The sequence below is a fragment of the Aulonocara sp. 'chitande type north' Nkhata Bay genome, linkage group LG15 (genome assembly GCF_057382095.1).
Source record: "Aulonocara sp. 'chitande type north' Nkhata Bay isolate Kocher_YH1m ecotype deep benthic linkage group LG15, A_spYH_male_GT1.1, whole genome shotgun sequence".
Classification (NCBI taxonomy): domain Eukaryota; kingdom Metazoa; phylum Chordata; class Actinopteri; order Cichliformes; family Cichlidae; genus Aulonocara; species Aulonocara sp. 'chitande type north' Nkhata Bay.
Genome location: NC_141358.1, coordinates 43,048,933 through 43,074,483, shown reverse-complemented (window position 1 = coordinate 43,074,483; position 25,551 = coordinate 43,048,933). Strand labels below are relative to the sequence as shown.

General features: G+C 42.3%; 1 protein-coding gene across 1 annotated transcript; it reads left to right on the top strand.

The window, feature by feature from the left end:
• The first annotated feature begins 1,374 nt into the window (after window positions 1-1,374).
• cd59a (CD59 molecule (CD59 blood group) a) lies at window positions 1,375-11,953 on the top strand. Its single transcript, XM_086263579.1, has 4 exons — window positions 1,375-1,533; window positions 2,649-2,750; window positions 2,909-2,982; window positions 10,862-11,953. Exons 1-4 carry the CDS (start codon window positions 1,473-1,475, stop codon window positions 10,982-10,984), a joined length of 360 nt encoding a protein of 119 aa, XP_086119705.1. The 5' UTR covers window positions 1,375-1,472; the 3' UTR covers window positions 10,985-11,953.
• Window positions 11,954-25,551: the final 13,598 nt, after the last annotated feature.

Genomic DNA, 25,551 nt, shown 5'->3' with positions numbered 1-25,551 from the left:
CTCATTGCTTTCCAATTTGATGGGCAATACTTCACTTTTTTTCCAGTTGATCTTGTAACCGGCGAAGGTGCCAAATTTGTCAATAACGGAGAGGGCTGCCGGGACGGAGGTTTGGGGTTTTGTTATGTATAGTAAAATGTCATCAGCATAGAGCGATATAGTATTAGAAGTATATGCTGTGTCATAGCCACGTATATCAGGGTGAGTACGAATCGTCTGTGCCAGGGGTTCCAGAGCGAACAGGACTAAGAACACATGCCTGACGTGTCCCTCTGCTGAGCTTAAACTGAGTGGATAATGTTTGGTTTGTAAGGATTCTGGCTGTGGGATTCTTGTAGAGTAATTTTATCCAGGAAATAAAATCTTGTCCCAGCCTGGATGCATACCATTTTTTAATAAACCAATAGATTTAATAATTTCTTCAGTTGTAATCCTGGCATTCAAAATCTTGCGATCCACCTGATCTAACACAGGGAGATCACACTTATCTAAAAAGTCCTGCATATCTTTAGGCCCTGCAGTGGAATGAGAAGTATAGAGAGATTGATAAAACTGCCTAAAGTTATCATTAATGTCTTTATGTGATGTAACCAGGTTTCCATTGCGTGATCTAATTTTGTGAATCATTCTGTCATTTTTTAACTTCTTTAGCTGTCTAGCTAACAACTTATGTGGCTTGTCCCCAAATTCAAAGTACTTCTGTCTTACAAAGGTGAACGCTCTATTAATGTTGCTGGTTAGTATTTGATTTAGTTTATATTTTAATGCACAAATAGTGTTGTACTTATCTAAAGAGGGAGCCCTTGCATTGTTGGCGTCCAAATCGTGGATCATTTTTTCTAATTTTAACTGTTCTAGTTTATTATTTTTATTCCGTGAGGCCTGATATGATATTATGCACCCCCTGATATATGTTAAAGGTTTGAACCACGAAAGCTTCGTGGAGACGGTCGAGCAGTTTGAGTTGATTCGAGGTTAAATGTGAAAGGTCAAGCAGAAAGTTGGTGTAAGTCATGTCTCCTCGCCCACCTCTGACCACGGCTCCCACAGAGAGACAGTAATCCTTTGGTGCTTTCACCTCTCTGTTTTCATTCTTTGGTTTGTACGAACACCACAGAAACTGCAAACTGTAAACTTCCTGCTGAACGTGTCAGTTTGAACATTGCAGTGGAACAAACTCACCAAAGAAACGGACCGAACGTTTGACACTAGAGGTTCTGTGACTGCTGGTACTGAGGACACGCCTGTGTTCATGGTGACTGCAGACCGCAGACCCATGGAAATAATGCATGTGATTGTTTATAAGATGATGGCACAGGCTCCATCCAGTGGGTGTGGCCTCTGAGCTACACTCAGCCTTGATGAGAGTCAGTCATCGCTCCTCCTCCTGATCATCATCATCAGAGCTGCTGCTGGATGAGCCGTGGACCTGCTCTGTTATTCTGACAGATGAGTTTGTGAGCTGTGCAGAGATGAAAATGAAGAGCACCCTGGGGATCTGTCTGGTGATCTGCTGCACTCTGATCGGACTGGGTATGTTTGATTCATTCACATGTCTGACTCTGTAGACTTTATATACATATACTTAAACATATACATATATACTTATAAACATAGGGTCTTTACTGTAAAACAGAGAGAGCCTTGAAGAGACTGCTGTTGTGATTTACTGCTGTGTAAATGAAACTGAATACAAAAGCTCAACAGTCCCTGTGTATCTGAACGATACTGAAAGTGCTGAATAGGAAGCATTCACAGTGAGTGGGACGGGTGATGGGTGCGGCTGCTAGCTGTTGGTTTAAATCATAACTAATGAAAATGGTTATAAAGAAAAAAGGTTTTGCACATTTATGAGGATACTGTGGGCTGAAAAGAAGAGCTTCAGATTAAATGTGGCTTTTTGTTCATGAAGCTTTAGAAAAGATGACGTTTTTCTCTTTTTCCAAACTGTAGTTCGAGTCCCACGTGGAAACAGTTATTCGTACACTCTTGTTGGTTTTAAACTAGGGCACTGCTCTCTGACTGCAGATAACAGAAAGTTAAGGAATGGAAGTCGTGATGTATGCATATCCAGGGTCTGATTGTTCTGAGTAAACTGGGGTCTGACGTGAAGCCCGAGTTCCGATACAGTCAGAGTCATTTGGCAGATGGTGAATCGGTCTGAGTCTGGTTAACGGGTTCAGGTGATTGATGGGATAAAACTGCAGATGTGACCACAGATGTTGCGGTCAGGTGTGAGGAGGCTGTAGGTCCATGTAGAGTCTACAGTTAACGTTTCATTAACAGAAAGGCTGTACTGTGACAGGAACTGGCTCTATGGGAATAATCAGCCTCTGTCAGTGATGACCTGTTGTTACCTGACTCAATATGTTTGGAGTGTCTGCAGAGCTGAAAGTCCGACTGTGTTTAAGATTCTTGCTCATTTAACCTGTAATTATTTGACGACCCTAATGACCTGGACCCTCATCCTGGCTGGAGCTGGTTTCACGTTGATCAGATGAAGAACTAGTGTGGACTGAAAGTCTTGGTTCTGATTCATTTTAGAAGGCAGGGAACACTTTTTTATGTTTCTGATCATTGTTCCCACTCAGATGGCCTTCAGAGCCCTGAGTGGACATGTTGTAATCCAGATGTGTGGTGTGTTTCAGGATCAGCCATCCGCTGTTACAGCTGTAAGGACTACACAGCCAGCTGCACCAAAGAGCGAGAGTGTAGCTATGACGACGCCTGCCTCACGCTCAGGGAGAGAGGTACAGTCACACCTGCTTTTACCTGTTCACCTATAGAACTGTTCCTGACCTCTGTAAGTCTGGAGGCTCCACGTCTGATCCTCCAGCTGGATGCAAATCAGCCCAGCAGCTCTTACCTCCAAGGTTCTACTCATGTTTCTAATGTTTCTGTCCTGCAGGTGGGATGACGTACCGTCAGTGTATGAAGTACTCGGACTGTGAGTACGGCCGGCTGGCACAGATGTTCCCCCAGGTACCTCTGACCTTTAACCCCTGAGCCTCAGTGGAACTATGTTAGGGTTAGAGTGGAAGTGGTTGTTGTTGTGGTTATTGTTTTGTTCACTCTTATTGTTGCCTTGCTGCTAAACAGATTTCCACTTGTGGGACAATAAAGTATTTGAATTGAATAGAATAACCCGTTGGTTTTCAACTCCAGTCATTATTCTGATGGTAACAGCTAGCATCAGTGCTGAGGCCCCCGCAGACTGAGCCGCTCTGTTCTGCTGCTGATGTTGATGTGATGAAGCTCCTCTTTGTGCCATCAGAGCATCCACTGACACCAGTACAGAATCAGAATCAGATAGCCTTTATTTATCCCCAAGGGGCAATTAAGATACAACAGAGCAGCATGACGTTGAAGATAAGGACAGGGCACAAACAGGTAATAAGAATGAGATAATAAATACACAGAATATACAATACATACACAGTTTTAAAATTAAAGTGACTGAATAGGTGAATAAATAACTGTAAGTGACTAAAAGTGAGTAAAGTGTCGGCAGTATAACAAGAGTGTAGAGTAGTTTATGTTTCTGGGTGTGGGAAATGGCCTCATCGGCTGGAGTTAAAAAGCAGAGCTGCTTTGGGGACAAAGGTGGCGCTCCTCCTCCTCTCAGTCCTGCAGGAAATGCAGTGGAGGCGTCGCCCAGAGGGGAGCCATTGAAATGCAGGGTGAAGAATGTGAGAGGGGTCGTTGATGATTTTGGCTGCCTGTCTGAGGGCCTGTTGGCTGAAAACCTGCCAGGGTTCTGACAGGCCAATGATTGTAGAGCACATTGATGCAGTGTGCTGCAGTCTGTTCCTGTATGAAGGCTGAGGGAGTGGAACCAGCAGGTGATGGAGAAGGTCATGATGCTTTCCAGGAAGGCATAGTAAAAAGTCATCATGACGGCTGTGCTGACTCAAAAGGAGTTGAGTTTCCTAAAGAGGTATAGCCGTTGGTGGCACCTTCTGAGAATCTCCTCTGTGTTGGCAGAGAATCTCAGGAGGTTGTCAAAGATGGTTCTCAGGTGTTTGTACACCTCAGCTACCTCCACTGGCTTCCCGTGGATGGTGGTGGTGACTGAAGCAGCCAGATCCCTCTGCCTGCTCGAGAAGGTCACCACCATCTCTTTGGTTTTGCTCACGTTCAGTTCAAGTTTGGAGCTGTCACACCACTCTACAAACTCCTGCAGAGCGGGCCCGTGGTGTTGTGAGGGCCTGACAGCAGTGACAGGAGAACTGTGTTGTCAGCATATTTAACCAGGTGACAGTTGGGCTGTGTGGATCTGCAGTCATCAGTGTAGAGGATGAAGAGCAGGGGGGAGAGCACACAGCCCTGGGGGGAGCCAGTGGAGGTGGAATGGAGACCGGAGAGAGAGTTGTTGACCCGTCCTGTTGGTCAAAAAGTCCAATATCCACTGAACATCCAGGTGAAATCGGGAGGAAAGTTTAGTGGCCAGGATGTGAGGCTGCAGAGTGTTGAACGCTGATGAGAAATCAGCAAACAGAAGTCTGGCAGAGTCAGGGAGCTCCAGATGTTTGTGGATGGAGTCCGAGATGAAGAGTTTTGCATCATCGACACCTCTGCGTGCACAGTAAGCAAACTGGAGTGGGTCCATCAGGGGGTCAGTTGCTCTTACGATGTGCTGTTTTATGATCTTCTCCATGGCCTTCATCACCAGGGAGGTGAGGGCCACAGGACGAAGATCATTCAGAGACTTTGTGTTGTTTCTTTTGGGGATGAGGATGACTGTGGAGTGTTTCCACAGCTGGGGGACGGTGTGACTGTCAACTGAGTGTTCAAATAGAGTCCAGGACACACTTCCTAGTTGCCCTGCACAGTGCCTCAGAACTTGACTGCTGATGTTGTCAGGGCCAGGTGAGCTCCTCTCCCTGATCCTCCTGAGGGCTCTCACCACGTCCTCAGTCTGAAGGTGAGTGCAGAGCTGCCAGGTTTGAGTGAGGATCTGGACTCCTCAAGCTGGGCCATGTTGTCCGTCTCAAACTTGGTGTAGAAAGCGTTGAGGTCGTCAGGGAGGCAGGAGGGGTTTCTGCCCTCCACCTGGATGGTTCTGGGGGTGGTGACCACAGTATTCACAGAGGCCATGGTTTTGAGGCCCTGCCAGGGTGGTGAATTTTTTTTCAGCAGTATTTTTGTACTCCAGTTTAGCAGTTCTTATGGCCCTCTTGACCTCCCTGTTGACCTCCTTTTTATCCAGTGCAGAGCCGGTGAAGAAAGTCCTGTTTTTTTAATTAAGGATTTCCTTGAGCTCCTTGGTGATCCAGGGTTTGTTGTTGGGGTAGATGGAGACTGTTTTTGAGGGGATAATCTTGTCAACACGGAAGGAGATGTATGATGTCATCGTGTCAACCTATTTGTCGATGTCATCAGAGGGAGAAAGAAGGCTGTCCCAGTCAGTGGCTTCGAAACATCCTTGTAGGGTGAGGATACTTTCCTCTGTCCACTGCTTGATGTTTTTGGTGACCTTTTTAATCCTCTTGATGACTGGGCTGTAAGCAGGGGCCAGCAGGATGGTGTGGTGGTCTGCTGAGCCGAGAGGGGGGAGGGGGGAGGCTTTGAATGCATCTGGTACAGAGCCGTAGCTTTTATCCAGAGTCTTCCCCTGACGTGTGCTGCATGTAACATACTGTTGGTATCCTTTAAGCGACTTGTCAGGGGAACAGTGGTTGAAATTACCCAGGATGAATTTGGGAGAGTCCGGAGTTAGTTGTTCCAGTTTGTACAGAGTGTTAGCCATCAATGACTAGCCATCAAGAGGCCAGCAGGATGGTGTGGTGGTCAGATGTGTTACAGTGGCACAGTCACATCTTTCACAGTAAAATGGCAGATTTTTCAAAACCCGCCAGAACAAATGTTATCACCTCATGTGGCTCATTAAAAGCCTGAAGTGAACCTTTCCCAAAAAAATGTTTCCATTAGCGCACCCACTGACCGATCCCAGTCAGTGGGATCGGTCAGTGGGTGCGCCGGGATACCGATGCAAATATTTCCTTTAAGGACATGTCCAAGTTTTAACATTTCTTTATTTCTGGGACATTTTAGCTGCAAGGACTTTTTCTGCTAAGGAAGTGTTCAGTTCAGAGTCTAGACCAGGGGTAACAAACATAAGGCCTGGGGGCCAAAATCAGGCACAGCTAAGATGCCCACATGAAGCCTTTGCAAAATGTACAGAAGGGCATGATTTTTTTAAATTTTGAACTGTATTTTCACAAGTTTTTTAGGTTTATTGTTACTCATAGAAACCTCCCCCATGACGGTTCATGAAAGTCATGAAATAATAGAAAAATTCCATGTTTTCCTTATTAACTATAAAAATGTTTTGTAAATGTAATCCGAGCAGCATTTTTTTTCTTCATCATGCAAACATGCTGTTGGAATTTAACTATTTATATATGTCAGGCATTAAATGTGTAAATAAAGAGGATCTGGCCCACCTAAGGTCGACTTCCGGCCCACAGTGTAAAATGAGGTTGACATCCCATGTCTGGACCAACACATGAGAGGGTTTAGCTAACTCTGTGCATCCATGGACGTCACTGAGACACACCATCTGTATTTTACACTAAAGTGAGGCTGCTGATAGTTTAAAGAAAGCTTTGCTTCAAATGCAGATGATTTACTTCACTGCAAAAAAACCCTCGAATAATCAAAAACTCACAGCTCAACAGATGTTTCATGAAGCTATTTCACCTCTTATCAAAGAGGCATCTTCATTTTTTTTTCACTTCCATTGATTAAGACCGCCACAGAGAACCCGCACAGACATTTTCAATAATCAGTCTATGCTTCATGAGTCCTCCTCACAAACCTGTAAAAATCAGAGAGCTGTGGCTGAACAAACAATCCAAAATCCAAAATGTAAAAACAAATCTTAACTCAGTTCTTCGAGATTTCTCTGAAGAAATAACATCACATAAACAATGTTCCCTCTAATGTTTCACGTGTCTGAGCGAACACACAAACTCCCTGAGCCGACACTTGGACCACTGTGAGCAACAGCAGACGTGAGCACTGTGGTCACGCCAGCATCCAAGTTACATGTTTATTAAAATAATCAAATTACAGCATTTCTGTTAGACTACTTTTAATTAACTGCTTCAGCCCACTTACAATGAAATTTAAAGAAGATCTTGTTGATGACCTGTGCAGCATGTTAACACTATTGGAAGGAAAAATAACTTTAACTTTTTATATATTTATAAAGCTCTGACTTGTATTATGAGTCTGTGGTCTGTTAGAGAGTCTGTAACTCTGTCTGTAAAATACAGTTAATAATGACCAATGTTGGGCAATTAATTATATAGTTACTTGTTCAAAAAAGTAACTGAGTTATGCAATTAATTAATGTTACGTTCTTAGTCTAGGCGAGTATTGAACGCAACAAGAAGCTGGCCCACTCACACACCACCCAAGCAAGAACACCAACAACAATATCTTTTTAAAGTGCTAAGCAGCCATTTATTTTCTTCAGCAGTGAGCAATGCCAAAAATAACAAACAAAACTCCCTAATGGTCCCTACGCTTTCCTACACAAAATGAAAACCAAACAAAAGACAATTCACTTACCTAACTTTCTAAATGAAAAACAGGAGAAAACTTAATCAACAAAAATGGCTTCTCACGCCTACTAGGCTGCTGCAGTGAAGGATATATACAAGGTGAACAAAATACACGATAGCTACTTGACAAATCTATTTACAGCTATTTACAAAATTGAAGTACTAACGCCAGACACACACACACACGAGGTTATACTTGCAAATAACTTTGTCAAAGAAACTCTACACAGCAATGAATCAAAACACAGGTTCTTTGTTGGATGGTGGAGGTTAGCAGGGCCTCCTCCTGAAGGTGCCTGTGTGGGCGTGTCCCACCACCTCTTCTGCCTGAGGTGCCACCTTTCCCTGTTACACAGCTGACTCACATCAGTAATTTAAAGTATTTAAGCCCAGGGAAAGGTGAGCTCTGGGCCAGAGTGCCATTAGTGTGGTTACAGCTAGTGAGCTGCACTCTTTTTGACTTAGGTTGTACTTTATTGACCAATGCCTGAGTTTTGTTTGTTTTCCTTAAATGGTGATAGCGGCTTGTCCGTCTCTTTTAGTTGAGCTACTGTCATGATTCGAGTTTTGAGGAGAAGACAAACGACTGCATGGTCTCAGTAGATGCCAGAATAGTGATCTTTATTACACACTTCTAAGACAGAAGCATGGGAAGACAAGCGTACAGCCACAGATCTCCGCCGGGCGGCGGCTCTCCATATCTTTTATATTATTCATGATGACGTCACACAGACCTTACTGGAAATGATATCAAGTCCCCACAATCCCAAAAGTCTTCCTTATATAGACATCAGATGGTACTTTTAGAGAAAAACAAGTGTGTGATCTGTTGTGCATTTTGTGAAACTGTGAGTCCACTAGAGAGGATGTCCTGAGACGACCTCCCTTTGTTAATAAGTGTGTATGTGAGGGAACGTGCGTGTGTTACATAAGTCTGTATATATGTGCACGTTAGTGAGGCCTGACTACGTGCATAACTGAATGTAACAGTCCAGCTCGAGTGGAGTGGTGATGTTGCAACAGTTTAAGCAGAGAGAAAGTAAGCTGGTGGAGAATTACCTTGTAGCCGATTTACTAAGAAACTAAGAAACTGATAAACTGATGCAGACTAATGAAGTAATAATGAACTTACAACAGTGCATGTAAATGATATCAGTGAGATTAAAATAACATCCATTATCCTAACAACTCCTTTGAAACAATGTAAGACATTCAACATAATACAGGTCAATCCAACAGATCTAATGATTTTCACACTCTTCTAAGTCAGAGGTCTAATGCAAACTAAAACTACATACCATATTATAATGCAACTACTTTGATCTCATATATAAGGTAACATATGATAACAAATTAATCTCCACACTACTTTAATAAAACTCCTTAATTTAACCCTCATGCCTTGTCTCCTTTTTCTGACCTGGACACTTTTTGTTACTTCCCCCTCAACGCCTAGACCCCTCAGGGGAACGTAACAGTTAGAGAGTCTGTAACTCTGTCTGTAAAATACAGTAAATAATGACCAATGTTGGGCAATTAATTATATAGTTACTTCTTCAAAAAAATAACTGAGTTTTGCAAACAACAAAGTTTTTTGCAGCTGTTTACCTAAAAATGCAGCCAAGGCGTTTTTTAAACAAACATTTCAAACTATTTACAGAACAATCAGCTGTTCTGCATCAAATCTGATGCCACACAAATTATTTGTGCCGCTCCAAAAAATAATTTCTGTCCACTATGAGATGAAGGAGAACAACAGCCTGATACCTGCAGGCCTGACAGCAGCAGATGTGTCACTGCTGTAACACCTGTAACACTCAGCAGGCGCCTCATTGTTCTGACACACAACAAAACTACTGACTACACTACACACTGACTACACACTGACTACACTACACACTGACTACACACTGACTACACTCTCACTACACACTAACTACACACTGACTACACACTGACTACACACTAACTACACACTGACTACACACTGACTACACTCTCACTACACACTAACTACACACTGACTACACACTGACTACACACTCACTACACACTGACTACACACTGACTACACACTCACTACACACTGACTACACACTGACTACACACTGACTACACACTGACTACACTCTCACTACACACTAACTACACACTGACTACACACTCACTACACACTAACTACACACTGACTACACACTGACTACACACTGACTACACTCTCACTACACACTAACTACACACTGACTACACACTGACTACACACTGACTACACTCTCACTACACACTACACACTGACTACACTCTCACTACACACTAACTACACACTGACTACACACTGACTACACACTGACTACACACTGACTACACAAGATTTGTGTTGTGCTAAACGTCTCAAATCTCTCCAATCCCAAACACGCCGTCACTCCTAAAACTTCCCCCTCCCTTAACAACTAAATGCCTTTTGTGTGTGTGTGTGTGTGTGGGGGGGGGTGTTTTTGTTCACAGGCTTTCGAGCGTTTTCCTTATAAAACGCCGTTTTTACCGTTTCTTCCTGCAGTAAATATAAACAACGACAGTATTCAGGAAGAAAAACAAACATTGCAGATATTTTATCATAACTCTGGTTTTACGCGGCCGATCAACACAATTTAAAAACTGGTATAAAGTCCACACTTTGTCCGTCAGTTGTTCCGTCTGTCCTGCTCACATCTCCAATGGTCGTACACGTTGTCATTAACGTGGCTTCACTCCACATCAGCCGCTTTGCTAAAACACCAGCACATAAGGACGCTGTCATAGCCTGTCAACCACGTTGATTAGCTGCGTATATACGAATGTGAATCGCATCATTGGCTGGACTTTGGGATAAGGTGGCATCGTTCTGATCCCATACGGGAGCAGCCAGTCACTGACTCACACTGCAAAACTGAATTGTTAAAGTATTAATTTTAATCTCAATTCAGGTTAGATTTATTTTTGTGCGCAGCTTTTCTGTGCGCAGAGACCGAGCCAGCAGTGCACAATTGCGCACGCGTGCAGCTTAGAGGGAACATTGCACATAACTGCAGTGCTGTTGTAAACTCTTCTCCTCTGGCACGTTCAAAACCCTCCTTTAGAACCGCCTTAAAGGTTCCTGAAGGTTCCTGCAGTTCTTGAAGTTTCTGGAGTCCAGACTCCAGTGTGATCGATACCCTAACAAGGAGGAATTAGTGTATTGATTATGAATATGCTCCTACTGCTGTGCGTGTTTTGTCTGATCACTGATTTGTGACATCATCAATTACTTCCAGGTTTCCAGTTTTACCTTCAAGTGCTGCAACTCTGACCTGTGTAACTCCGCCCCCTCCTCTGCAACAAGCTCTGTGATTGGTGTACTGGCCTCGCTGGCGGTCATGTGGTGGTGCATCCACTGAAGGGCGACCTGAGCAGCTCTGCGGTGCCCCCCTGAGTCCTCTTTAACCACGGCAGCTTCTCATCAATCGCAGTACTGATGCTCACTGATCAATCAGCCAGTCCTCCTCACTTTGTTACATTATTGATAATTAATCGATCAGTTTCAGCCTTAAAGATCCAACATCCCGACCTTTGATCGATCACGAAGCTCCCATAAATGTTTAAAAGTGAATCCTGCAGCATCCCAGCTGCTGATCAAACATGAATATTCAGCCTGATCGATCGCTGATCAGTCACATCTCAGCAAAGACGCATCACAAACACCTGAAGACTGACCGAGACCTGCACTGAGGGAGTGATTGATGTTTCAGGCCAGTGTTTGTGAGAAAACATGAAGATTTTATTCATTTTAACCCACTTGTGTACTTCACACTTACACACTACAGCTTCAACATAGCTCTTTCTGCGGTTCTCAGTCAGATTTTCAAAATAAAATAAGTTGTGAGCAGCTCCCTGTGGCTGTCTCTGCATCACAGACAGGAACTTAAATCAGACAGATTCTCAGGCAGGTTCTGACTGGGTTTCTCTCTGTCAGGTTTCTGGAGGTTCAGTTATGGATAAGAAGTGGAAGCCTCTCTGATTCTGAACGTTGCGTCTGAGCTGATATGTGACTGAGGTTTAGCTCTCTGTAGAAGCCTGAAGGCCTTCCTCGAAGCAGCTGCTTAAATAAAACTAAAACCCTTAAATGATGATTTGTGTGGCGTTTGTTCTGCTGCTGTTTGCAGAAGCACAAAGCATAAGAGGAAACCCTTCAGTAAAGTCAAAGCTAACGCCGAGCCCTGAAAGCTGCTCTCACTCATCTCTGTGTACATGAATAAAGGTTTCTGCTCCTGTCTTTCAAAATAAAGTCAAAATAATGTTATCTCTGATGGTGTGACTACATTTGAATGATTAAAGGCCTTCTGCTGCTTTCAGAGCAGTCTGCAGTCTCTGATGTTTGTGTTTCTGTAAAAGCTGATGATGATGCTGAAGAGTTGGACAGCATTGCCCCCTGCTGGCTGACTCAGGTTTGACGTCTATATCTATCTATCTATCTATCTATCTATCTATCTATCTATCTATCTATCTATCTATCTATCTATCTATCTATCTATCTATCTATCTATCGATCAATTCCTTCTACTGCAGGAATCGTGTGATATCACTATTAGTCCACGATCGGCAACACAACTGACTGATCCCGGTGGCTGAGCTTTCATAGTCAGAATCATTTTTTAACCCAGAGGAAACAAGACTGTTACAACCACAAAAGTTCTTTCAATGTGAAATATTTAAAGACTTTCAGTCACATGAGGCAAGATTCACTACAATTCACTACAGAACAGAAATAACAAATGTTTAAACTAAATTTGATGCTTGCTGCAGGTCCCAATAAAGTTGGCACAAGGTAAAAATGTCTGAAAAAGCAAGACGGTTCAGCTGGTAATAAGTTAGGGTAGGGTTAGGGGTAAAGATGTAAAGATGTTTAGAGGTAAAGATGGCAGAGGTTTTAAAAGACTGTGGAGTACTTCATAAACAACACAAAGACTTCGCCATGGTCTGCAGTGCGTCACACCAGAGTGTGTGTGTGGGACGAGGCTGCACTCCTTTATTGGACACCTGTGGACCACACTGCATTCCTCATCAGCATGATTGTGCTGCTTACCAAATGTGCCCGGGAACACTGTCTGAAACCAGCATTGTTAACACAGCCCACCTGACTGAGGTCAGCTGGCGTCCTTTACCCTGATGGGACCGTCAGCACCGGATGTCAGAGAGCTCCTCCATCCTAGCCTCCACCCGTTCAGTCCTCCAGGAAGGAGCTGTATTCCAGGAAACAGCTGAAGTAATCACTGACATGACTCAGTATGAGTCTCCGGTGTAACAGCTCGTTTCATTATTGAGACATGTTTTTGATTTTCATGACATCTGACTTGTTTTTGCTACCTCTGTGCTTTATCGTATTTGAACTTGTCTTAAACCTTCAGATGGAGCTCAGTGCAGAGTTATCTGGTTTATCTTGTGTCTGTAACGGTGTGTTTACACCGAACACGATAGACGCGAGCGAAAACGGCCCAGACGCCCCTAATTTGACGTGTGCACATTCGCACCTCGACGCGTGTCCAACGCGAATTCATCGTGTGTCAAAATACGCGCGTGAACCGGAAATGTGGGAGGGATGTGGGAGGAAGTTGTGCCGGACGGTATCTTTGCTACATGGCAGCTGTCGAGGTAGCGTTTGAAGAGAGAGTCTCCCTTCTCTATTTACTGTGGAGAGCAGAGCAGCGGCGTTAAGGACGTCCTCGCCGTACCTGGGTCCATCAGGTCCTCCAGACGCGTGAGCAGTTTGGTGAGTTTCACCACTTGCTCCAGGAGCTGCGCCTGGATGACGTTTATTTCAGCGATATCTTCCCCTCGCCCAGTTTGAGGACCTGCTGTCCCGCGTCAGTCCCAGCATCGCCCGCCTAGACACCAATTACAGGCGCTCAATCCTACCTGCAGAGCGCCTGTCCGTCTGCCTGAGGTTAGTAAAAGTGTTTAATACGGTAGTCCTTTATTGATACCTGTGCTAATATATGCTAAACCATCCGTTTATACACTGGTAACATGGATGTGCTATGATAACAGTGCATGCTGTTGGTGTTTACTGAAAGCAAACTGTGGTACGGAGACGACTGTGTATAATATTTCTAGTGATACTCGAAAGGTCTCATCAAGTCCCGATTTAATTCGATTTATGCTGTTATCAGTGTTTGCAATGATAGCATGGCTGTGGTGTCTATCAGTGTATGCTCTCGGTGTTTGCTGATATCAAACTGTCGTACGAGGACCACAGGGTTAATCTTTGTTGTGACACTCACTCCTTTCTTTTATTTAGACCTGGTTTAATTCTGGGATAGTTGAATATTTGTATATAATCCCTGCAGACTGTTTTAGATTATATCTAATATACATTATGTAATTATCCTTATAATTACAAAAGGTTTTATGTAAGATTTATGCTTTGTAATTTAAATCTGAATCACAAAAGTGTTTTGGAATTGGAATAATGCATTTGTAACTGCAGTACACATAATACTAATTTTAAACAATTTTGTCCAGGTTCCTTGCCACCGGGGACTCCTTCAGGTAGGGCTGTGCGATATGACCAAAATCTCATATCCCGATATAAGACATCTATCGTCCGATAACGATATAAATCACAAAAATGTAACATTTTCTGTCAATTCTGTGAATCTCGGGCAGCTCGACTTGCGTGAAGTGTTTCCAGCTGCGCGTCGTGTAGCTGGAGTCGAGTGTTTTAACCGATGCATGAAACGATACATTTTAGACATAAGTTGTAACGGCGCCGTTTTCTTTGTGAGTATTTATTACACGGCGTGCTGCGGGGAAAAGCCTGTTCTAACGTTTGAGTCTAAGGTTTATTTTTTAGCACCTGGCGGCTCTTTTTACTTCTCATCCGTAAATAATCTGCTCTTTCATGTGATTCAGTTTATTTTGAAAAGTCTCAACAGGATCTTGAGCTTTATTGTGAAAGGTTTATGTGGAACATAAACAAGCGGACACGCGATGGTGTTACCGTTGTTGTTGCTAACCACAACGCACAAAAACAGGCCCTTGTCCGTCTGTAGTGCGGTTATATTAAATATAAGAGAAAGAGAGAACTTTAAGAAATGAATATAACCACTACAGGGACCATCAGAACCATGAGAAAATATTGTCGTAAACAGTTTATTTTGCAACAACACGAAACAAACGACAGCGTAAAATGAAACGATAGACGTTTTTATATCGTCATCCGATATATATCGTTATATCAAACAGCCCTACCTTCAGGACCATCGCATTCAGTTTTCGAGTTGGTGTGTCCACGGTGAGCCAGATCATCTCCCAGGTAGCGACGGCCATCTGGGACTGTCTAGTGGATGATTTCATGGCTGTGCCTTCAACTGCAGACTGGCGGTCCATTGCAGAGGGATTCCAGGAGCGCTGGAACTTCCCTCTCTCCATCACAGTAGAGGTTGTATCTGCGCTCCATGGAGCTCCGTCCTGAAATTGCGGAGAAATGCGTGAAGGCAACTTGTGTTCTCCACAATTTTCTGCGCTGTTTGGATGAGAGAGGGGCACCTGCTGTGAGGGGTGTGGCACCTGCTGTGAGGGGTGTGGCACCTGCTGTGGTGGAGCCGTTGCAAGGCCTGGGTCATGTAGCAGCAAACAACTCCTCCAGAGAGGCTGTCCTGGTGAGGGAGAAGTTCATGGCCCACTTCTTGGCGGAGGGAGCTGTGTCTTGGCAACCAAAGGAGTAGCCTGTTTGAAGTCTGAGTGACTTCCCCACAACGGCTCTTTTAAGAGCCACCCACAAACCTCTAAAGAGTGTTCCTGTCTTTTTTAATTTTTCTTAATAAATGCAGCTCTACTCCAAAATAAACTGACCTCTCTTTACTCTCCTAAATAACTTGTCTTCACTATGTTCCTATATACAGTGTGATGCAACCGTTTGGGCAACCTTATTAATAGTCATTATTTTCCTGTATGAATCGCTGTTACAGTAAAAAATGTCACTTGCATATATCATATAGGAGACACACACATTGATATACACTAAATATTCATTTCATTTCTCTTTTTTTGTGTTGCCAATTTATGCACCTTCTTGATTTAGTTTAAAGAGTTATTGAACACTTTCTGTAAATCCAGTGAACTGCATTTCACTTCTCAAATATCACTGTGTGTCTCCTGTATGATATATTTAACTGACAATTTTTATTGTGACAACCAACGATTTGTACAGGAAAATAATTACTTTTCACAAGGTTGCCCAAACTTTTGCATCCCACTGTATTGGTATATTTTGTTATTAGTGTAATATGAAATAAATTCTACTTGTGTCAAGTCGGGTGCCAATATTTGCTGTGTAGTAGAACAGAGACATTAGTCATTACAAATGTTTATTGGAAAAAATATATAAATTCACTAACAAAAACATTAAACATAAATATATAACATTTAACTTTTTACAGAGAGACAGGAATAAAAAGGACCCAGCTTGGAGTGGAAGAGCCTCAGGGAGAAGGAGGAGAAAAATAACAGCATTGTTTCTGCCCTGGAGAGCTGCTGCCTCAACAGAAAACTACTGATCATTAGGGTCCACGGCAGTGATGAGCTTTTCCTCCATACTGAATGAAGAATGAAGGGCTTTGGCTGGATCTGCCCCTTGGACCATTTCCCCTTTGGTCAGAGCCACGTCAGCAGGCTCCTGATTGGTTGTCGTGGCGTGATTTGACGCTTGAGTTCAGATCTTTCCAACTCGAGCGGTAGACGCGAAACGCGCGTATGCACAAATGCAACACAAAAACTGACGCGTGTGGTTTTATTTGCGAGCCAAACGCGGCAGACGCGGTACACTGACGCCCGTTTCACGCGTTTTCGCGATACAAATCTGCTTCCCAATTTCATCATCGCGCTTTTTCCATTGACTTTACATGTAAACCTGACGCTCTGGCCACCTCTATCGCATTCGGTGTGAACACACTGTAAGACTTAAACTACATGGACTTAGAGACAGTTTGATTGTAATCTGGTTACATTTTACGCTGAAACATTACTGAGATTCTGTCATTAAAGATGTCCAACAGCATTTTAAAGGTTTGATAGAGTCTAGAAACATGAAGTGTGACCCTATACATGACTGACATCATTGCAGTCATTCTGAGTTCCAGCTGTGAGGTTTAAAAATGTGCAGGACCCTGGATTCATCAACATGATGCTGACTCACTTTCATCTTCCTGCTGCGCTGCTCTTTGTTTACCTGTTTCTAATGTGACTCATTTGTTTCAGGGACACTCTTAGAGCGCTGCTTCCTGCTTACAGGTTACTTCTCCTGTCTCTGTTCACTCTCCTCCCTGGGTCAGTGTTGGTGTCTCTGTGTGTTTAGTCTTTTGGTTACTTCCTGTTTTAGTGTGAAGGTTGGTTTTCTGGAGTTCCTGATTGTAGTTCTACTTCCTCCTATGTGAGCATCCCCACCTGTGTGCAACAACATGCTTTAACATTTGGCGAGAGAGGACGAACGTTTATCGACCAGAGCAAAGAAATTGTTTCCGAATCAACAACACGTCTTTGTTTTCCAGAAAACACACAAACTTTAAGATTTCAGGAGCGTTTACTCCAACCTGTGGGTGTAGCTGTAGTTTGGCTGGGGAAGGGCAAGCCCACCCAGCCCCCCAGAGACCACACACAGCAGACAGAGTGAAGCCCGAGTCCCCACATGTGTGTTTCACTGTAACAACAATCATACAGTTTTATGACGCACTGTTTATTTTTGTGTTTCTACAGTTTTTAACTGTACTTTTTTTTTTTTTTTTTTTTAAACGTATGTTTATTTGTTTTTTCAACAGTATCAACACCAACATAAAATGAACGTATGGCAGTCATTAAAATAATAATAATAATAGTAACAACACTAATAATAATAATAATAATAGTAATAGTAATAACGATAATTGAAGTGTTAATCCTAAAGGGTTCCAAATAAATGCATAGTTAAATAAATTAAATTAAACCATACGAATAAATACAATTAAAAAAATAAAAATAAATAAAAAATAAATAAAAATAAATAAATAAACAAAAATAAAAAAATAAATCATAATATAGGTTACATAGTATATTCCCAACAGCAAGTCAGACATTATTCATTATCTAGTTGTCTTATTCACTCACCGCCCGCCCCCCCCCCCCCCCCCCCCCCACATCCCCACTCCTCAGTAGATCCAAAAATATCTTCCAGATGTTGTAAAATTCAGAAGCCTTCTTTCTAACAATATAGGTCAGTTTCTCAAGAGCTAAACTCGATGTTAAGTTATTTAACCAGTGGTTAAAAGAGGGGCAACCAACATTCTTCCAGCATAAGGCGATACAGCGTTTGGCCTGTAGCAAACAAAGATCGACCATTTTTCTTTCCTCACAAGACAGAGTAGTCATCTGGATACAAGCCTAAAATGCATAACTTAGGGCAAAGCGGTACAGGAGAAGTTGTGATCTGAGAGATATATTTTAACACAGAGCTCCAAAATTTTTGGATCTCTTCACATTTCCACAGGCAGTGATATAGTGTACCCTGATGCCTATTACACTTATAGCATAGATCAATTATATTAGGATCAAATTTATTTAATTGTACAGGGGATATGTATGTTCGCATTATCCAATTAAATTGTATCATTCTCAAACGAGTGTTAATGGTCTGAGTGTGTGTTTTTGAACATATTTTACCCCATTCAGTATATGAAATATCTTCTTGTAAGTCATTAATCCACTCCCGTCTTTTACTATCAGAGTTATCCTTATGGTGTTCAACTAACAGGCTATAAAACTGGGACACCAGTCTTTTACCAAAACAGTTTTTTGTAACATGAGTTTCTAGGATGGAGAGTGAGGGTTGGTGCACTGAATTGTTTAAGTGTGCCAGAATAAAACTTCTAAGTTGCAGATACTTAAAAAAGTGTTTCTGCGGTAAATCAAACTTTGCCCTTAATTCACTGAATGACATTAGAGAATATTCCTCATATACGTCCTGTAGTTTCGCAATGCCCTTGTTCAGCCAAGCTTTAAAGCCCATGTCATTCTTAGCCGGGGCCAAGAGTTCATTACCCCAAATTGGGGAGAAACAGGACAACCCAGAAGATTCATTCAACATTTTTTGTACTTCATGCCAAACAACAACAGTGTTTTTTACAAAGGGATTAGTAGTAATTTTCTTTAAAGTTTTAAAGGGTGCTCTTGTGTTCTGGGGGCCTCTGGATGTCTGGAGTTTTGATCTCCTCCATACCCGCTTCACACCCTGGAGGACGGGGCTGTGGCCCCCCCACACTCCCTAGCAGATCATTACATGGAGAAACCTTTGGAATGCAAGCATGCTGATCCACACAGGTATGCACACATGGGTATTCACAGACGCGGACTAAAGCTTTCTTGGCTGCTGCCTCAAAGCACACTGTGCGCTGTCTCTCTTGCGTGCTGCACAATATCGGTTATTATTTAGTAAATATTGATATCTATGACTAGCTAGTTTATTGTGATGGTGCTTTGTTTTCTCTATTATTATGTTACTCTTTGTTGTTTGCTGTCTCCTCTGTTTTTTTTTTTTTTTTGTTTTTTTTTTTCTCCATACAGGTGACCCAGGAGTTCTTTTTTTTTTTCTCTCTCTTCCCCCCCCTTCTCACCGTCTCTTCTCCCCTTTGGTTTTCTTTCTTTCTCTCCCCCTCTTTCTCTCATTCATTCCCCCTGTCCTATTTATTTAAAAAAAAAAAAAAAAAAAAAAAAAAAAAAAGACAAAGGATGAACTGAAGCTCTGCCATCACGTAATGTCGCATACTGCTGTTTCTGATGTCATTTAGGAAAAAAAAAAAAAAAAAAAAAAAGTTTTAAAGGGTGCTGAGTATAAATAGCTATTTAACGACAGACCCTTTGAGGACATTCTTTCAGTTGCTAACCAGGGAAGGGAAATATCGTTTGAAAACCAAAACATAGTGGTCCTCAGCTGAGCAGCCCAATAGTACCATTTTAAATTTGGAAACTGTAGTCCTCCCCTATCATATGGTAAATACAAGAGGGAGAGTCTGAGTCTTGGCTTCCTATTGTTCCAGATGAAATTAGAAAGAAGCTTTCTGGTCTTGGAAAAAAAAGAAGGAGGAGGGGCCAGCGGAATTGACTGAAAGATATATAGGAATTTAGGTAATATAGTCATCTTTACTATGTTTATTCTTCCCAGTAAAGAAAGAGGCAATGATATTAATCTAGTGATCTCATCCGACAACCCTACCACCAGGGGCTCATAATTGGCTGAACTAAGATTGCTTATTGTTGGGGTTACTCTGATGCCTAAATATTTAAATCCCTCTGCGGCATTCACAAATGGGTGGGATACAACTGGTTTCAACCTCTCGTTCATATTTAAAAACATAATGGATGATTTTTCTTCGTTCACTTTGAACCCAGAGAAACTGCTAAATTGATCGAATAGCTTCAGGAGAGATGGTATTGATTCTGCAAGGTGTGATAGAAACACAACAGTATCGTCAGCGTACATTGCAATTTTGTGTAGCATCTCCCCGATTTTAATACCATGGATCGAGGGATGTGATCTAATTGCTATCGCTAAAGGTTCCATGGCTAGTACAAAAAGCAGAGGTGAAATCGGAGACCCTTGCCTGGTGCCTCGAGATAGCTCAAAAGGACTAGAAATGAGACTATTGGTAGATACCATTGCAACCGAATCAGCAAGTAAAATTTCAATCCATCGGCGGAAGTGATCACCAAATCCAAAACGCTTAAGCACCTCAATTAGATAGGGCCATTCAACTCGATCGAACGCCTTCTCCGCGTCGAGTGATAGTATTGCAGTATCAGGTAACTCTTCACATTCGTGGATTATATTGAGAACTCTCCTCACATTGTGGAACCCCTGGCGATTTTGAACGAAACCATTTTGATCTCCGTGTATAATGGCTGGAAGAGCCCTCTCCAGCCTCATAGCCAAAGCCTTAGCTATGATTTTGGAGTCAGAATTTAACAGCGATATGGGTCTGTAAGAACCACTTTCGGCTGGCGCTTTGCTCGGTTTTAGAATGAGAGTGATCAGGGCACTACGAAATGTAGCAGGGAGGCGACCTGTTTCATAGGATTCCAAATAAACATCTAATAATGGGGGAATTAATTTTGCTTTAAATAGCTTGTAAATATCTATCGGAAGCCCATCAGGACCCGAAGCCTTACCACCTCTCATGTTCGTAATTGCATCAGAAACGTCATTGAAATTTATTTCTCTCTCCAATTCATTTTTCACATCCTCAGAAATACAGGGAAAGATCAATCTATCCAAGAAAGCACTTTGGCTTACCAGGTCCAGTGGGCTGTCAGATTTATATAGGGTTTTATAATACGAGACAAAGGTGTTATTAATTTCTGTGGGATCTGTAGATAATTCCCCTTGATCGTTCCTAATTATATTAATGGCTCTGTCAGATTCAAGTTTCTTTATCTGCCAAGCTAGTAGTCTACCCGGCTTTTCACCCTGATCATAAAACGTCTGTTTCAATCTTATTAAACCATCTTCAGCTTTAAGCATAGACAGCTCCTCGTATTTAGCTTTAAGGGTCAGTAACTCCTGTTTTTTCTGTGTTGAATCATCTATGTTAACTTCTCTCTCTAATTCTCTAATTTTATTGTCTAATTCGTTCATTGTCTGTTTGAATTTGTTAAATTTAGAACTGGTGAAACTTATCATTTGTCCTCTAATATATGCCTTAAAAGCTTCCCACCTTACGGCTGCAGTTGTTTGAATTGTATTAATTGAGAAGTAGAGATCAATGTGTTCTCCTACAAATTTCATAAAGTCAGAATCATGTATCCATTTAGGGTGCAAGCGCCACTTGTTTGAGTGGCTATTCACTTGTTCTACCTCATAAAATAGTGAGGTTGGGGCATGATCTGACAACACAATGCTGTCATATATACACTTAGTTATATTGGGTAGCAAAGATGAGGAGATTAAAAAATAATCTATTCGGGAGTGGGATTTAAATACTGCTGAATAGCATGAGAATTCCCTTTTATTGGGGTTTTGAATTCTCCATGGATCACAGAGGTTCAGATCTTTCAAATATTGTTGTATTTTTTTTCTTGTTTGAGAGTGTGAAGTGTCTATCCCTGATGAGCGGTCAAGCTTCGGGTCCAGAGTACAATTTAAGTCACCTGCCAATAGGGATGGGTATTGATAAGATTTTAACGATTCCAATTCCATTTTCGATTCTGTTTAACGATTCGATTCTTTATCGATTCTCTTATCGATTCTTTTTTTTTTTTAAAAAAAGGAGAACACTAAGGTCGATTAGCTCAGAGCTTTGTTTTATATCTTCTCTTTGAACAAGATAGAAATTTAGGAGTAACATGGCCTTACAAACCCAACAGTGAGATCTTGAGAGATCCAGCCTTCAATGGGGTGTCACAGGGTCCCCAGGAAAAAAAATTGTAAATGTAAAATAATAAAATAAATATTCTTGTGAGACATATCACATATTGACGGGGTCGGGTTATGTTAAAAAGTATAAATTGTTATACTTTGTTCATTGGTTCAAAGGTACCCCACACTTCTTTTTTTGTTTGCTTGTTTGTTCTGGTGTATTTTTCATTTGAACTGTTACTCTGCCAGAGTACTCATATTTACAAGATGGCATTGAACGCCCCATTGGTGTATCAGGAAAACTATTTTGTACGTATGTTCCTTGAAGGGGATTGAAGTCGTTCTTTTTTCCACCGCAGCGAAGGGCTAGGAGTAGGAGAGGAGCTGCTGTATGTTTTTGTTATCGAATCGATCTGATTGTGAAATAAAGCATATGCAGTGAGAAAGCAACTCCAGGAGTCATCCCTGCCTTAAAGCTGCAACATTCTTCTGTAGCAATAACAAAGTATAACATAAATTGTTCTGTGGCAATTACACAAGAATATCCAGTAATGTCCCTGCCCACAATTAAACACATTCACTTACCAAAAATCGGGGGAATCTGCTGTGGCAAATGGGTGCAAGCCTTTTACCACAAACTTAGACACTGCTCGGTGACATTAGTCTATCCTGGCCTGAAAGGAGACGCTACCAGTAGACTGCAGCGAGAACTACCAGCGAGCGCCAGCCAGACTCTGTCTGTCTCTCTCATCATGGTCACCTACATGTACAGTAATGGCAGGTCTTGTAATAAGGCAGATTGCGCTAACATAATATGCACTGTTACTTGATTATTTACCTGCCGCATTAACGGGAGAGGACGTGCAAACGTTAGCGCTGCTGCTGGGTTGAGAGTCACGAGTCCGGAGCGGAATTAAAAACGCGTGTCATCGCGTGTTTTGTGAGCAAATGCTTTTGCATATTCGTAGTGTTTCCTCCCTTAAATGAAATATCTACTTTGCAAGTTGCCCTGTTGTCATCGGTTCTCATAAAGTATAATCAAACTTTTGAGGGTTTGAGCCGCTTAGGCGCCGTGTTTCCTGCCAGGTAAATGACGCTCCGCAACGTGGTGACGTCATTCGGGGCGACTGGAATCGATAAGGGAATCGTTTGCAAAAATGGCAAACGATTCCAAGGAATTGAAACAGTGGGTTTTCGATACCCATCCCTACCTGCCAATATTATCCTACCAGGAAGGGTAGCTATCAATAGAAATAAATTCTCAAAAAATGAAGGGTTATCATCATTAGGGCCATAAACATTAACTAAATTGAAATTCTCTTTCAAGAGAGTTCCTTGAACCACCAAAAATCTGCCAGCTTTATCATAAATAGTGTTATTTACTTGGAAAGGCACTGAATTATGAATTAACACCATAACCCCTCTCGCGTGCGAAGGGCAACAGGATGCTAGCACTTTGCCTGGCCATCTCCTACGTACTTTCACCAGATCCTCTCTGAGTAAATGGGTCTCTTGGATAAACGCTATTGATGACTCAAGTTGTTTAAGCCTGGTAATAACCTGTTTTAGTTTAACCACTTTTACCATTCCTCTCACATTCCAAGAAGTAAATTTAAAAGTCTTATATGAAGTCATCTATTCTTATTAATACAACAGATTGTGCAACATAGTATCTTCATTTGGTTGTTGGTAAACCTTTCAGTATCTCTAACTGTTGTGGTGGGAGTAAACCAGTAAAAAGCAACACGTTGTGAAAAATACAAAAACACAAAGAAATAACACAAAATCTGCCATAAATGAACCCCCTTAGCTGTCAACCTGAACCGGACAGCCCCTCGCCCTACCCCGCCCTCCCCCTGCAGTTAAGTGCACACGCTGATCCAATGTAAACAAGGGAGCAGCTAGACCAAACCGAGCTGACATGGTCAAACAAAACCAAACCACCTGGACAATTGCGTCTCCTGACGAAAATGTATATCCTACATGAACAAGTATGTATACAATGATCATTACAAACTTTCTTGTAGCATAACTCTCATCCCGGAGAGCCGACTGTATGTCGAACAACCAGTACTCCAAGACACAAATGAAAGCCCAATCAACAAGTGGGCGTGGCTAGTTATCTATAAGGGATAAATAAAATGCCCAATACAACTGAGGAGAACGAAGGAACGGTCAACCAAAGTAAATACAAAAAAGAAAAATACTCTCCCCAAAAAATTCAACAGTAAGGATGAGCGATATTGACCATTAAATCCAACAATTTCAAACTACAGTTGTTATGGGCAGATAGTGAAGGATTCGGCAGTCCCCATCAGATATTCTGCTAGTCCTCTGTATTCTGCAAACCTCGGATGAACTTTTCCGCATCTGCTGGGGTCTCAAAGACATGCATATGTCCACCAGATGACACTCGTAGCTTCGCCGGGTAAATTAATCCGTAACGTACGTTCATCGCCCTGAGCTGCTGTTTCACCCGGTCGAAGCCCCTCCTCCGTCGGTGGAGATCTGTAGAAAGATCCGGGAAGAACATGACCTCTTGACCCCCGCAGATAACTTTCCCTTTGGCCATAGCCGCCCGCATCACCCGAACCTTGTCTTGGAAGCTTAAAAACTTCACGATGAGGACTCTCGGTGAGGGTGGTCGGTTGGGTTGCGTCCGGCCGGGCAACCGGTGAGCTCTTTCGATGAGAGGTTGTCTCGGGAATGTTGCTGGTCCCAGCGCTTCGGGGAGCCACTTCTCTAGGAAAGCCACCGCGTCATGTCCTTCTATTTTCTCCGGCACATTAACTAGTCGTAGGTTGGAACGACGAGAGCGATTTTCGAGGTCCTCGAGTTTGTTCGTGAGGAGAGCCACTTGTTTAACTAGCGCATCTATCTTGCCTTTCTCTGAGTTAATGGCGTCCTCCACGCTGCTAATGCGCATCTCTGCCCCATCCATGCGCACCGAAAAGTCCTGCACGTCTCTTTTAACATCTTGGATCGCTGACAGGACCACATCAAGTTTTGTGGAAAAGTCATTTCTGATTCCGTCGAGTATTTGAATAACATCCATGTTATGGGCCATTCCAGTACTCACGTCCAGGAGACTCCCAGAGCTAGCATCACCTGCAGAGTTAGCTTGACTGCTAGCATCAGAGACGTCGTCTTCCTCACTCAGAGAAGAGTGTGCCTTAGATTTATTTTGTGCTTTCTTAGCCGGCATAATGTCGCGGATATACGATAATAACTCGTTACAAGCAATAGTTATCACTGTTCACGCAGTTAAAGGACAGTTTTCAGGAACTTACTAAAATATCGCCAGGAGCTCACAAAAATACGTGTGCCTAGTTCAGCGCCATAACCACGCCCCCTATCTGTACTTTTACTTTTTATAAAAAACTACTGTTTACTGTGTTATTAAATTTACAGTTAAAGTTCATATTTTACACTCTGCACACTGATCCTAATGATCTTAGTGTATTTTGTAGTGTTTTAATGCATTTAATAGCAGTATTTTAACAAGTATTTCGTACTATTTTAGCATTTTGTATTTTGTAGTGTTCGTCTGTGTATTTTGTAGTATTTTAATGTGCTTCAATAGTATTT

Excerpts from the sequence above, each read along its gene's own strand:
- cd59a (XM_086263579.1), top strand. The coding sequence starts at position 1,473 with ATGAAAATGAAGAGCACCCTGGGGATCTGTCTGGTGATCTGCTGCACT. Across the intron at positions 1,534-2,648 it reads CTGCACTCTGATCGGACTGG|GATCAGCCATCCGCTGTTAC; the intron begins GTATGTTTGATT and ends GGTGTGTTTCAG. Across the intron at positions 2,983-10,861 it reads TGGCACAGATGTTCCCCCAG|GTTTCCAGTTTTACCTTCAA; the intron begins GTACCTCTGACC and ends AATTACTTCCAG.